Source organism: Rhinopithecus bieti, unplaced genomic scaffold, assembly GCF_001698545.2.
Source record: "Rhinopithecus bieti isolate Rb0 unplaced genomic scaffold, ASM169854v2 scaffold_79793, whole genome shotgun sequence".
In the NCBI taxonomy this organism is placed as follows: domain Eukaryota; kingdom Metazoa; phylum Chordata; class Mammalia; order Primates; family Cercopithecidae; genus Rhinopithecus; species Rhinopithecus bieti.
In genome coordinates, this window is record NW_016829883.1 from 511,180 (window position 1) to 526,492 (window position 15,313).

Sequence of the window (15,313 nt, forward strand, 5' to 3'; positions counted from 1 at the left end):
CTTAGGGTTTTAAATTGGCTTTGTCAGAACTCTGTTCCATGAAGAATCTCAGATAAGACTTTCAAAAAGTCGAGTCCAGCCATGGCTTTGTACCCTCAAATACTTACGAGTTGGGCAAATTCCTCTCCTCTTGAGGTCCCAAGATAACTTGGGGTTCCTGGCCTGTCAGAAAGTGACATTCTTAGCCAGGCGCGGTGGCTCACGCCTGTAAACCCAGAACTTTGGGAGGCTGAGGTGGGTGGATCACCTGAGGTCAGGAATTCGAGACCAGCCTGGCCAACATGGTGAAACCCCATCTCTACTAAAAATACAAAAATTAGCCAGGTGTGGTGGCAGATGCCTATAATCCCAGCTACTTGGGAGGCCAAGGCAGAAGAATCACTTGAACCCGGGAGGTGAAGGTTGCGGTGAACCAAGATCACACCACTGTACTCCAGCCTGGGCAACACAACGAGACTCCATTTCAAAAAAAAAAAAAAAAAGGTGACATTCTTTACTTACCACAGGTCAGGAACCTTGTATATACTCCCTTATTTTCTTCACGACCATGCTAAAGTTCACTTCATCACAAAAGCCTTACCCAACCAGTCTGACGTATCTGGTGTGTAGTCGGTGCTCAGCAGGTGTTTGCCAGATGAATGAAGCATGGCTGGCTGGAGCAGCACATGGTAACCCTTCTGCTTCTGTCCCCATCTGGACATGCTGGGTCCTATGTGGCTATGGAGCCTGCTCCTTGGAGTGCTTGGAATTTATTGACTGAAGTAGGCTCTGAGGAAGGGTGACCAGGGTGAACAGTCAGCCTAAGAAGTGACGGAGTAGCTGTGGGAAAAGTCTGGCTTTGTGGGAATGAGATAGAGCCAGATTGACCACTTCCTTCTGTAGTAAGAAACTTTGCCTGGAAAAATAAAAAGGTACTTCCTTTGTAACATACTGTCTAGAAAACACTTCACACTGAGTGTTACTCAGCAGGCCTCAGTTTGGCAGGGACTGGTTACAGAGACAGCTTGGGGCCTTGCCCAGTGCATGCCCATCCAGGTGCGTCTGGAGGGTGAGTCTAAAACCAGTTTGTGCCTGGGAAGCACATTCTGTGACTAGTAGGACTTTGCATTGTTTTTACCCCAAGAAAAGCCAAGCCAGTCAAAGGTGGAACATAAGATTAGTCCCAGTGCAAATTGTACAGGCTTCTACAGTCTCAAGATGAATGTTTTGACATCCTATTTATCTATCCAAGAACATTGGGAGGTAGACAAGGACACAAGATGTCTCCATTTGATAATGGCTATAGCAGCAAAGCCCAGAATAACAAAAGAACCAACAAAACTGGAATTGGGACCAAGGCATATCGATTCTCTTTCCTATCTTGGATAACAGAGTGACATCTAGCCTGCTTTGAGTTTTATTGCGGTCAGATTACTGTAACCCAGCCAGGCGTGGTGGCTCACGCCTGTAATCCCAGCACTTTGGGAGGCTGAGGCGGGCAGATCATCTGAGGTTAGGAGTTCGAGACCAGCCTGACCAACATGGTGAAACCCCATCTCTCCTAAAAAACAAAATTAGCTGGGCGTGGTGGCTCACGCCTGTAATCCCGACACTGGGAGGCCGAGGCGGGCAGATCACCTGAGGTCAGGAGTTTGAGACCAGCCGGACCAACATGATGAAACCCGTCTCTCTTAAAAATACAAAATTAGCCGGGCATGGTGGCGCATGCCTGTAATCCCAGCTGCTCAGGAGGCTGAGGCGGAAGAATCACTTGAAACCGGGAGGCAGAGGTTGCTGTGAGCTGAGATCGCACCATTGTACTCCATCCTGGGTGACGAGTGAAACTGTGTCTCCAAAAAAAAAAAAATTACTGTAACTGGTGAAGGATTGGCGGGTAATACAGTTAAGATAAAAGAAAGCTAAATCCAGAGAATTAGCTTTTATCCCAGACTTCTTTGATCCTTGAAACTTACTTAATTTTTAGACTACAGTTGCTGTTTATTTCTTCCTAAGTGATCCCTATAAATAGAAAAGAGCAACAGCCTCTAGTATGTCTTGAAAGTCCTTCTATATTGGGTTCAGTCTAGGAATTGTTGCAAATCAGGTGTCCAAGGCAGATTCTTAAGTTGTTAATAAAAGGTCTTGGGGCCAGGTGCAGATGCAAACACCTGTAATCCCAGCACTGTGGGAGGCCAAGTTGAGAGGATCACTGAGGTCAGGAGTGCAGGACCAGCCTGGGCAATGTAGTAAAGACCTTGTCTGTACAAGAAATTTAAAAATTAACCAGATGTGGTGGCATGTGCCTGTAGTTCTAGCTACTCGGTAGCTGAAGATCACTTAAGCCCAGGAGCTTGAGGCTACAGTGAGCAGTGATCATGCCACTATGCTCCAGCCTGGACGATAGAATAAGACCCCATCTCAGTCAATCATTCAATAAAAAAAAAAAAATCTCTTGGGAGACTGGTTGAATTTCCTGTTCATTCCTTTCTTCTTCCTTGTGAAGACCAGTTTCTGGATTCCCTCTTTCCTGGGAGAGCCTTGGTCATTGTTATTCATTGAGTAGCTTCTCCAAGCATTCATTGTTTTTACATACCTTGTAATAGGACTTGATTGTAGTTGTTTTATTTCAGAATCTCATTTTCTTAAGGGAATGTGTGATATTTGACAGGATGCATAATTGGTGTTCATGCAGGTGTTTTAAGAAAAACTTGGGCTGATAGAAGAGTTAATAGCATTTGTTTGCATTTTCTTTAAAGGTGGGCTTAATCCAGGGCAGTTGGGCCTACAGCCTTTTCCAGTAGGTTGGAGAATCACCTACATTAGTAGAGCCTCACGTATTAGTAACCCTGGTATCTGCCTGGGCATCTTTAGTGGGTGGGAGTAGAGGATGGGATTGGTCCCTTTACCCTATTCTGACCTGAAGTGCTCTTCATCAAAGCTGAGTATGACAGTAAGCATAAAGACTGATTACATTACAAGCAGGGCTCTGAGCCAGAAGGTGGGGCCTTTGTATCCTGTTTGGAGAAGGCTTCCATGGTAACTGCATCTAACACTTTCTCACAGCCGCTCCTGACATCACTGGCCATAAACGGAGTGAGAACAAGAATGAAGGGCAGGATGCCACGATGTATTGCAAGTCAGTTGGCTACCCCCACCCAGACTGGATATGGCGCAAGAAGGAGAACGGGATGCCCATGGTGAGTAGGAGGCAGGCCCGGGGTCTCTGGTTACTGGAGTTTTCCCTGCAGAGGTCCAGACATGTGGGTCAGTTACTTTACTAGTTGTATCCTCAGATGTGTGCATGGCGAGGGTCACCCTTTCTAGAGTCATGAACGGTTTACAGCATGAATCAAGAAGTCATTGATAGTCTCTTCCAGCACAAAAATCCCTGTACATGATTTGTTAAAGCTGTCCATCTGGTAAGAGATTAGATTGCTCGCTGTATTAGTCCATTCTCACACTGCTATAAATAACTTTCAGAGACTGGGTAATTTATAAAGAAAAAAGGTTTAATTGGCTCATAATTCCACTGGCTTTACAGGAAGCATTGCCGGGGAGGCCTCAGGAAACACAGGAAAGATGATCTTTCCTATCTTAGACAACAGAGTGACATCTGGCCTGCTTTGAGTTTTATTGCTTTCAGATTACTGTAACTAAAGGTGAGGCATTGACAGGTAATATAGTTAAGATAAAAGAAAGCTAAATCCAAAGAATTAGCCTCCCCCTCAGGCTTCTTTGATCTTGAAACTTTACCTATTTTTTAGACTACAGTTGCTGTTTATTTCTTCCTAAATGATCCCTATAAGTAGAGAAACTTAGAATCATGGTGGAAGGCGGAGGGGAAGCAAGCAGGTCCTGTGTGACTGGAAAGGAGGAAGAGAGCGAGGGAGGGAGGTGCTGTACACTTTTAAACAACCAGGTCTCATAGGGTCTCATGAGAATTTACTGTCACAGGAACTTGAGCAAGGGGGATATCCGCCCCCACGAACCTGTCACCTCCCACAAGGCCCCTCCTCCAACACTGGGGATTATAATTCAACATGAAATTGGGGTGGAGACAAAATCCAATCCATATCACTTGCCTTCAGGATAGGACACTGAAGAACTGAGCCTAATTCTCATCCATTTATCCTGAAGAAAATACTGTTCTTGAAGTGGTCTTAGAGTACCTGCCTTGCTTTTGGGAAACAAAGTACTGAGGGCAATTACTAGTACATTCCTGCAACACAGAACATACTGATAAGGAATCGGGGCAACCTGAGGAGGCCCAAGGGCAGCCTTGGCAGCCTTAGACGTTGGGAACCTGATGGTATTTGCCCCAGAAAAGGTCAAAGAGAACATCTTTTCTGATCAGTGGGATGATTCATGATGGTGTTTGGAGAGTCAGAGCTTTAGACCCTCACTTTCCCATTATGATTGTTGACCCGTTACCTTTTCTGTCAGCATTCCTCCTATCCCAGGGATCCTCTTTGATTATGTCTTCAGAATCCAAAAAGACCCTAAAGATCATTAATCCAGCTTCTTTGGAAGGGTTCCATAATAGCCAAGATAAATTAGTGGCAAAACCAAGAATTCTATCTAGTTTTTTTTTTAAATTTCAAGTCCATAATTCTTCCCACTTCATGACATCTCGATAATAAAATGTTGAGTTGTGATAATGACTCCAACATCAGCGATGATTTCAGAGACCCATTAACAAGGGGGAGCAGATGAGGATTGGAGAGGTGAAGATGCTGAGTTGAGTCTTTTTTACAAGACACTAAACTTTCTAAGGCACTGGCGAGGAAATGTCCACTTCTCTCTGCTGGTCACTGGGAAGGAGTGCCCTTGAGCTTTTGCCAAAGCAGGTTGGAATTAACTCAGTATGTGTTTTAATCTGAAAGATAAAGCTTGAGGCATCACAGACTAGCTGTTTTAAAAGCTACGAGTTCCCCATTTCAGATGTACCTGCACTCAAATGCTGACAAGATTGTATGCTATATCTAGAATCATTTCCAGGATAATATTCCCCTTTTTCTCTCCTATTTCTGATTGTGCTTTAGTTTTTGCAGGGTAAAGACACATGAGTCTGTTTTTTCCCTACCGGGATCTCATGAGCTGAGTGCAGTGAGTCATCCTGCTGAGTCCCGGCCTCTGCCTATGCACTCTTGTACCTCTGCCTTCGCACCCATGTGAATCCCTGCCTGCACTGTGCCTCCTTATTTGATCAGCTGTCCTCCTCCACAGTCTACTGCAAATGTTAGCTCATCTGGGAAGCTTTCCCTGCCTCTTGCCGGCAGTGGCCGCTCACTGTGCCCTGCAGCACTCTATACACACTCTGCTGGGGCTTCTTAACACATTCTTGTAATCAGTCATGCCTCTTTGGATGTCTGGTTCCCTTTTGAGGCCAAGCTCCTTATTCATTTTTAGGTTTGTCTTCTCCCTATCTCACCTTCTCCCTCCCACCTACCCTTAGTAGGATGTAAAGCATGCAACATATTTTAGTAAACACTTATTCTATTTTATTTGTTTGTTTTGTTTTGTGTTAAGACAGGGTCTTGATCTGTCTACCAGGCTGGAGTGCAGCAACCTCCTAGGCTCAAGTGATCCTCCTGCCTCAGCCTTATGTGTAGCTGGGACCACAGGTGTACACTACTATGCTCAGCTAATTTTGTTTTTGATTTTTTGTAGAGATGGGCTCTCAGTTTGTTGCCGAGGCCAGTCTTGAACTCCTGGGCTCAAGCGATCCTCCCACCTTAGCTTCCTAAAGTACTGAGATTATAGGCATGAGCCTCTATGCCCAGCCATAAACATTTGTTGGTTGATTGAATAACCTTTCCTCTTAACCCTGTAGTCCTTAAATGAAAGTTCTGAATTTCCCCCAGTCTGACTAGGAGTGAGTTCCTAGCATTGTTTGTGGAGGAAGTTTAAGAAGACTTCTTCAGAACTCACCAAGCATGAAGTCAGTGTGCTGACTCTGAGGTCATCAGAGAGGTCTGAGGTCCCTAGGCATGCCTGACTGTGGGGGTTGCACCCGTCCTCCCGCCATCCTCTTTCTGCTGTGGTTTCTTACCTGGTGTTTGAGGAAGCATTTACTAGGTTGTTGGACTTTTCTGAGTCTCTCGGCAATAGGACCTGCACTCATTTCGTGGAAGTTGGGCAAGTCGGAGGACCGATGGTAAGGGAGGCTCGCCTGGCTCTGTCAGAAGTGTGTTGATTTGTTGTTGTTGATACTGAAGGGAAATCATTAATGAAATGTCCCTAGACACTGCTTCTTCGTACTGGCTGGTGCCTGAAAAGAACGGAGAGCAGTGTCACCCTCTCTTGAACATGAGCTCAATTACTCACTCTCACCTTTGTGTATTATCACTTCTTTGCAGGACATTGTCAACACCTCTGGCCGCTTCTTCATCATCAACAAGGAAAATTACACTGAGTTGAACATTGTGAACCTGCAGATCACAGAAGACCCTGGCGAGTATGAATGTAACGCCACCAACGCCATTGGCTCCGCCTCTGTTGTTACTGTCCTCAGGGTGCGGAGCCACCTGGCCCCACTCTGGCCTTTCTTGGGAATTCTGGCTGAAATTATCATCCTTGTGGTGATCATTGTTGTGTATGAGAAGAGGAAGAGGCCAGATGAGGTTCCTGACGGTAAGGGCATCCCTACAAAATAGCTGTACTGTTGGGGTTGGTTCCTTCGGGTGGTTTCCAAGTACCCAAAGAGGACTATAGGGATGTTGGGATTCAATCCCTAAAGGAAAGAAGGAAAATTCTTATACCAGTTTCTAACCTACCCCCTACCCATAAGATTTTTTTTTCTTTCTTTTTTTTTTTTTTTTTTTTTTTTTTTGCATTAGCCATCTAGAGCTGCCCTTAGCTCTCTCCCTCTGCTTGGGTGTTTTCCAAACCCTAGTCCCATCTGCCTTTCAGGCCCCATGCGGTGAATGGGCAGCTGTCAGTCTCTTTGTTCAGCTCTGTCCTCCTTCAATACAGATCATCAGGCAGATTGAGCTTGAGGAGAATCCAAGTCAAGCCTAGAAGCCACCCCAAGATCGCAGGCCACCTGGCCTTTCAGGCAGATTTAAGGTACCTAACTGGTTGTCACATGGTTGCCTGGTGTAGCCCCTGTAGGTAACTGCCCCAGCCCAGTCAGACTGTTCTCAGAAAAGCCATTGGAACGAGCCAACATTTGGTTCCTTGGTTGGTCCCTTTGATAGGTTTCCAAGGCTCTCTACTGGGTGGCTTTCCATCTGTGTCTCACAGACAAAGGAGAGTCTGATGTATCCACCCATCTAGTGTAAGACAGAGATAGCGAAGGCGGAACAAATGGAGTCCATGCCCCGAGGCTATGCCCTCAAGCTGACCTAGGGTCAGAGAAGGGAGGAGATGGTAGCAGCAGAACCACAGCACACCATTAAGCACTAGAAAGAGCAAGAGCTGAAATCGTAGGTTATTGGATATGCCTAGAGTCAGAAAAGCCTTGGGAAATTTTTGGTGATCGATTTTTTTGCCTCTCACCCTGTGAAGGGGGAAGCTGCTGATGGAGACTTCTATCTGCAGTACTTCAGGTTCCCAGCTGGCTCCCCATCCCCACCCTATAACATGACCAGCGTAAAGAAATTAATTGGCCAACTGTTACCACCACTAGTCTGTCCCTGGTTAGACTAGACAGATGGGTGTGCCCCTGGGCTCAGTGGCAGCCAACCTGGGGTAATGGTGGGGTTGCCAGCTGTAGTCCAGCTGTTCTGGGGCCTGTGTTTGTGCACCTGTGGTGCTGTATCCTGCTCCACAGCTGGCTGTCCAGTGGAGAATACAAAGTGACGTCTGGTGCCCCCTCAGAAAGAGTGTGGCCCCAGAGGCATGCCATTGGCTGTAGACTCTCTGGGAGGACATGTTTGAGAGCAACAGCCCCTTCCTCCTCTTTTTCTTTCTTCTCAGCAGTTCTAAATCTCTCTGCCTGCAGTAAGTAGAGTGAGTGGCTGGTGAGGAGGTTTGTTGATGACACTGACAGTATCTGGTGACTCCCTCCAGGTGTGCACTCAGCAGTGAGCTGGGCAGAGGCATGGGAGGGACGTTGGCTAGGAGCAGATGGCCTCTGTAAATGAGTCTCTAGTTTCCTGCAACCTGGGAGTGTCCCCAGGAGCTTTACTTCCCTACTTTATGAAGTGAACCTGCTTTCTTTGGGATTTCATGTACTCCTAATGCTTTTTTCCTCCAGATATTTCTCTTTCCTGACACATATTAGGACTCCCAAGGCAAGAGTGCACCTTTGTTTAGATCTGGGAGTAAAGGGAAAGAGTTGTCTGTCTCTCGTGTGTTTTCAGCTTGGCTCTGTGGGATCAGTCATGCCTCATTCCTGAAAAGGGCCTTTTTATCCCCCCAGAATGCTTTTCCTTTGCCAATACCACCTTCCTCAGCCTGCCCTTTGGAAAGGTTGAGAAGCTAAAAAGTCAGGTAACAGAAGGCATAGATGGGCTTCAGAACCTGATTTTTAAATGTTAAGGCAAGGCTGGCTGCCACTGGTGAGAGTGACGCGGCAGCCTATAAGAAGTCACTGCGCTTATAAGGTTGCTATCACAGTGCATGTGGCAGGTTAGATTTGAGAAATGGTTAGGATTGTTCTGTTGGACAAGTGCAGACACCTGCCCAGGGAAGCAGCTCTCTTTTTTTAAGAGTTCCTTGGTTATTGAATTCAAATGGGGGACCAGTTTGTTATAGGAGACATCTGTGGCCAGCAAATCTGAACAGCTTCCTGGAAATACCTCTTTTAAACTAAGTTATTATAGACAGTGAACGAATCCTACCCGTAAAAGAGATGACGGCAGGGTAAGTGCAAAGTAAAACCTCCTTGCTCTAGTCTCTTGGGAGAATATTGTAATGAAAGCAGCGTTTACTTCATTGTTGCATTGGGGTGAAAAATCTGAGATGCTGGAATAATCGCAATGTTTGCCTTCTCTCTTTCCCTTCCTGCCAGCCAGTGAGGGCCAGGCTCCACTCTCCATCTTCACACCCTGCCCTTGCTCCAGCATTTCCATTCTGTTTTTCTCCTCTGTCTCTTTCTCTCTTTCTCTCAAATTCCTCCCTGCTTCCACCCCTGCCCGCTTTTCTTCTCCTTTCCTGGAAGTAATCATTAAACAAAAGAAAAAGTTGAATGTTCTTTGGTGAGTTTTCCTTCTTCTCTGCCTTTTCCTTCTTTAGCCAGTTCCCCTCAACCCCTGTGCACTCCATAGGAAGGACAAACTTACCTGTCTGCTTTCTTGCCATGCGCTCCTCCCCAAATTTTCATTTAGATATATACATACACTCCTTTTTGGAATAAATGAAGAGGTACATTATATTTGACACAAACTTGGGAGTGTTAGAGGTGATTAAGTGTTTACCTATCAGATAACCATCTGTGGCTCTGTGTTGGATTTTTTTATACCATTAGGAAAATGGGGATTTTTTATAGGCCTGGCATACTTCTCCTTTGCCAACTAGCACTTTATTATCAAGATACACCCATGGCTCATTTCAGACTCACTGAACTTTTTTATGTGAAGGCACAGTCTTCATATTTTGGGCAGTCTGTGAGTTCTTGGTAACTCATCCCCTTACTACAAAAGCACTAAGTGAACAATACAAAAGTATAAAAGTACAAATTTCAACTTACATAGTTTAGTGTATGTTTCACTAGAAAATCAAATATTACTTTAGATTTTTCACATTGAAAATGCTGAGGATTGAGGTTTAGCTGCTTCCTTTAAAAAAAAAAAAAGAAAGCCCCATGTCTTTTTTCTTGATCTACTGGAGTATTCTCAGGCCATTTCCTACATGAAAGTTCCCACCTGCGTCCCTTTAGTCCCCTGTGTGGTCTGTTTGAGGATCATTGCCCACTACGTTGCCTTCTAGGTGGATTAATCTACAGATCACCTTTACCCTTCAGTATTTTCAGGAACAGGTGAATCATGGAGTCAAATAAGAGCTTTTTTTGTTCACTTTACTCACCACTTGACTGTATTCCCTGAAAATGTTAAATGATAATTCTCTAAAAAGATCAGGTCAAGCTATCAGCCTCTAGCCTTCCATCCATGTCACAGCTGGGCACCTGCTTGGGTGCGCCTTCTGTGTTGGTGTCCTGCCGACTGCACTCCAGGAGCAGTCAGCATGTGCTCTCAAGTCTCCCCTCCCCAGGCCCTGGAGGAATGAATGGGGGAGTCAACCCACTTAGTTGCTGAGGCCTTCAGTTCTTCTGGATATTTTAGTGACCTCACAGACAGCAAATTAAAACAGGAGCTGATTTAAGAAAAGTGCTGGCACCAAAAAAGAACTTTCTGTTTTTACATTGGGATAATTGTTATAAGCAAGTCAAAGGGACTCTCTTCAAGTTACTGATGGAGAAGATATTTGAGGCTTTTTGGGGGGCCATTTTTAGTGGCTCTGATATATCCAAGCTCTTTTAGACACTTTAGAATTAAGAGCTGTTCTAATGTTCCAAAATCTATTAGTTGGTCAAAACATTTGGTAGCATGTGAAGCTTTATACAGGCTAGGGATATTGGAAAAGAAATGTGACTTTTAAAATGACACCTAAAACATGCATTCAGTGTCTAGTCTGTTATCTAGGGGCCATCTGTCAATAACAAGTTACCTTATGGAGAAAATGCAATAGAACCAAACAAGGAAGGAAATAGGAAGTAACTCTTAGTCTCTCTTCGGTTTAATGCTAACCTGCTAAGGTCAGGCAAAATTTAAGTGAATTTAGAAACCATAAAACCTTCTAGTGAGATGAATGCAGTGACCAAAGGACCTTTGACTAGAGAGTCAGCTCTTCATTACTCGGACTTTAAAGCCATCTTTTTGGAGGTGATATTGTATTAGGCAGTCTGGTATTTACTAGACCTTGCAGAGCACCCCTTCTAGATGAGGCGGATATAGGGGGAGCGAGAGCTGTGGTCCATTCAGTTGGGAAGATGGAACACGCAGATAAATCAGTGTGTGCTACAGCTCCACCGGGAACTTCACTCTCATAAGGTGGATTCCAGAAGCATCTTGTTTCCATTCTCCCCCAAGTCCTCTTCCTCTCATCCAGCCAGTGGCTGTAATACTGAGGTGGAGAGAACAGTCATTGTTTAAGCTGGCTATCTTTTGGCCTGAGGGTTTGGGGTATGTTGATATTTGTCGGTTACTATGACTTCTTTTTTTTCCCCCCTCAATTGCATCAAACCCTTAAAACATGGTGGTAAGTGAGCGATATGCATGCTTTTGGAGTTTGTTTAATCTCCGCTTCAGTCTATACGATGCACAGTTCATAATGTTAACACTTTTCTTCAAGTTTACTTCATTCACTTTCACAACTAATTTGGATTTCAGTTTGCTGTTTAATCCTCATTTACTTTGATTTTTGTATCTTTTTCTGTAATTCTGTTCTTTCCCTCTCCCCTGACTTCCCTGTTAGGGGTCAAGTCGTTTGTCTGACCTGTAGGGGAGAGTGGTGCTGCAGATAGTGATTGAGTCCAGGAGAGTGGGGAGACAGGAGGCTCTTTTGTCAGTGTGAAAGTGGATTTGGGGAGACAGATGAAGGGGGCTCCTGGGATTTTCCCCCTTGTGAATCTCAGCTGCTCCCACTTGCAGGCATGGCAGCTACGCCGGAGGCACTGTCGCTAAAACACCTCCATGCAACCCTTTGCATGTTACCAGCTTGTTGGGCTGGAAAGTGACATTACTAATCAGACACCAGGGAATACCCACACTCTAAAAGGAAAAACAGCCCGTGGTGTGAGGTGCTTGGGTTGGTGCCTACAGTGTCATGCTTTGAAAAGATTAGCCTGGCTATTGCGATTCTCCCTCCCCTGCTTTTTATTTTAAATTTGGGAGTAGATTGGTGTATTCTTGATTCGGCTATCTTGCATTAGAATTTTGTATTTTCGAGTGCACAGCCAGAGCACTAAAAATATTCCAAGTTTGCTCCTGTGTCTTTTCATTTAAATCCCCAAAGTGCTTAGTTCCTAGCATGTAGCTGAGCTGACTTGGCCGGGATGCTGAGCATTAGGATGTTGTGAAGGGAGAATTTAGGCTGGGCTTGTGTGTCTTAGTACCTGGTATGTCTTTGTATCTCTCCACTGCATACACAGCACACAGATGTCTTGGGTGTCCTTAAGTCTTAGTTTGTTCTCTGTACCTGTTTGATAGTGTATACTGTTGTTAGTAGTGGACTCCTGTGGACACTAGTGTGTCGCTAGCCTATTGTTTTGGCTGATGAGTCATTGGTTTGTGGTTAGTTCTTTTTTTTGAAATCCTTTTTTGCTCCAGTCACTGTGTGTGCTGGCGGTGGCTTTGCCTCTCCGTTGCCTCGAAGGAACAGGTGGAGCAATGTCTCCCTCTGACAGACATTACTCCCGACGTGTGCTCCTGCAGATGCCTACACTGAGACTGTAATCTCCATAACTGCTTCATGTGCACCAAGCCCCCTTGTGGAATCCTGCTGAGAGTTTTTCTAGAAGCCTTCAGTGAAATCAAACTGTTCTGAATCATTTAGTCCACCTGACTTTTGTATAATAAAAACAAACTAAGAGCACTTACTTGTTCCCTTCCCCTTGTGGGCCTTTTTAAAACATTCTGTCTCTGTGAATGTATATCTCTGCTTAAAGGGGATCAAGTTGCACTTAGTTGAAACACGAAAGACTTATAAATCAGAACCATAAAGTATCAATTTAAGAAGGCATAAACTCATACAATGTCGGCTTTTTGATTTTAAAAAAGTTATCTCATGGCTCCCCTGGGTTTGGCTTCTGGTTTTGGCCAGGGCACAAGAGTGAGCCTATCTTTCTGAAGTCTTTTCTAGAGGGATGTCACCACTGTTCAGCTCTCCTTGGTGTGTCACAGAACATCCTCTGGTATACATACACTTGTTGCTGGCATAGCCCAGCATGGCTGACCCAATTTAGGTTGAACTGTTGTGGTTGCCTCTTCTCAATCTCATTCTCCAGACTAAAGACTCTTCTAAAGATTACAAAACAGCAAGAAAAACAGAGTGCCCTTTGGAGAAGTGAGGATGTGTGGCTAAATGTACAGATTGTACACATCCATTCACATTGCAGGATTGAGCCAAAACTGCATGCATTCACCACAAGAAAACAAACAGCAGGATTTTACAACTGAAATGTTGGTTTGTCTTCTCATCTATTTAAGAGTGAACCACTGGAACTTGGGGACAAGATGAGTATAACAATGTTGCAGCCTATCTGTCCGCTACAGTTGCAGTTTTTCATGACAAGCATTCAAAGTGTTAACTAAAACCATTGAAACAACATACCTGCCATTTAAACTTGAATCTAGAAATAATAACTCCATGAGTGTTTTGCACCTCCAGATGGAATGGCCTTTAATAAATGCTGTGAGTAGCCATGATTGCCACTTGCAGTTTGCTATTCTATTAATCCTTATGCAGAATCTAACAGTTTTCTTCTTTCTTCTCTTATCTCTCATGGATTTTTAAAAAACTGAACACCATGTAGATGATGAACCAGCTGGACCAATGTAAGTACTTTATTGGACATTGATTGAACAGTATCTGATTGAATTATGTTGTGTTTGCAGTTTAATCAAATGGAGTAGCTAAGATTGGAGGGGAAGACAGTGAGTGGAAATGAAGGTTGCAGTGTTGTAGATTTCTTAGCTTGACACAGATCTGACTAAAAACAACTTGATTCTCAGGATAGGCTATGCAGTCTTGTTTTCAGTGGCCATACAAAGTGGAATACCATGCAAAAAATTTTTTTTCAAATTTTGCATATTCAATATGCTTAAAATGTGGGGGAAATGGCCAGTATATCTGAGGCTGCCCGTTTTGTCAATGTTAAAACATTTCTGATCCCAAGCATTTCAGATGAGGAATACTCAACCTGGAGCTACTTAAGGAATGTTTTTTAATGCACTCATACTGTGCCACAAAATTGCTCACTACAGCAGGGATGGCAGTAAAAGAGTCCCTGTATTTCCATGTGTTACACTTTCAAAGGTTGTTATTGACCAAGTTTAACTCGTGTAATGCAATTTGAGGCTGGACTGTAGCCTGGATAAACCGTCTAGCCCCATTAACAATTGCTGGTATCCAAGAGAGAGGGTACTGCAGGTATGGAATCAATCTAAGCTGAGCAGAATCTCCTAGAGTTGGACTAAAGAGTGAGAAGCAGACAAAGAGCACCCAAATTTGTTAAGTACCAGAGGGCCCAGCACTGCCAGCTTATGATTACCTCTTTTTTTTTTTTTTTTTTTGAGACAGTCTTGCTCTGTCACCCAGGCTGGAGTGCAGTGGCGCAATCTCGGCTCACTGCAAGCTCCGCCTCCCGGGTTCACGCCATTCTCCTGCCCCAGCCTCCCGAGTAGCTGGGACTACAGGCGCCTGTCACCACTGCCGGCCAATCTTTTGTATTTTTAGTAGAGACGGGGTTTCACCGTGTTAGCCTGGATGGTCTCGATCTCCTGACCTCATGATCCACCCGCCTCGGCCTCCCAAAGTGCTGGGACTACAGGCGTGAACCACCGCGCCCGGCCATGATTACCTTTTATCAGTTGAGAAGGGACAGTGGTGTTGTGTTCAGTGGAGAAAAGTTTTACATGTTCTCACCTGTATAGTAATTATAGTTCAGAAATCAAAGGGAAAGTACTTGTCTGCCTTGGGGGTCAAAAGGAGGATAAAATCAGGTATATACAGGTTGAGTCTACCTACTGCCAAAATCCATAATCTGAAATGCTTCAAAATCTGAAGTTTTTTTGTGTGCTCACTTGATGCTCAAAGGAAATGCTCATTGGAGCATTTTGAATTTTGGGTTTTCAGATTAGGGATGCTGAACTGGTAAGTGTAATGCAAATATTCCAAAATCTAAAAAATTCAAAATCTGAAACATTTATGATCCCAAGCATTTCAGATGAGGGATACTTCACCTGTAGCTACTTAATGGATGTTTTTTTAATGCACTCATATTGTGCCACAACATTTCTTACAACACCAGGGATGGCAGTAAGTGAATTTCCATGTGTTATACTTTCAAAAGTTATTGACTGAGTTTAACTCATGTGATGCGATTTTTCCTCCAAAGGAAAACCAACTCTACCAACAATCACAAAGATAAAAACTTGCGCCAGAGAAACACAAATTAAGTACTGCTTACAATGTAAGTATGGCCTTCTTTAGCAGTTTTTAAAATTATATTCAAATGAATGTACTTCTGTTGACCTTTTTACAACTTCTTCAGTAATTGGTGTTATGTTGTAAAATCTTTTAATTCATTTCAGAGCAGCTGATAATGATGAAGCCAGTTCTGTCTGCCCAGTTTAGAGACTGGAAAGGAACATTTTTCAGCTGCGTTTTT

At 44.2% G+C, this 15,313-nt stretch overlaps 1 protein-coding gene across 4 annotated transcripts in view; it reads left to right on the plus strand.

The window, feature by feature from the left end:
- NPTN (neuroplastin) overlaps positions 1-15,313 on the plus strand; it is a 74,583-nt gene that overhangs the window by 57,592 nt on the left and 1,678 nt on the right. For 2 of the 4 annotated variants that reach the window (XM_017865117.1, XM_017865119.1), the window contains 4 exons: positions 3,043-3,176; positions 6,339-6,612; positions 13,469-13,478; positions 15,041-15,115. In XM_017865117.1, coding sequence (XP_017720606.1) covers positions 3,043-3,176; positions 6,339-6,612; positions 13,469-13,478; positions 15,041-15,101 — 479 coding nt within the window. In that variant the 3' untranslated portion in view covers positions 15,102-15,115. Of the gene's footprint in view, positions 1-3,042; positions 3,177-6,338; positions 6,613-13,456; positions 13,479-15,040; positions 15,116-15,313 lie in introns of all 4 variants that reach the window. The other 2 variants (XM_017865115.1, XM_017865118.1) reach the window with 1 other exon arrangement.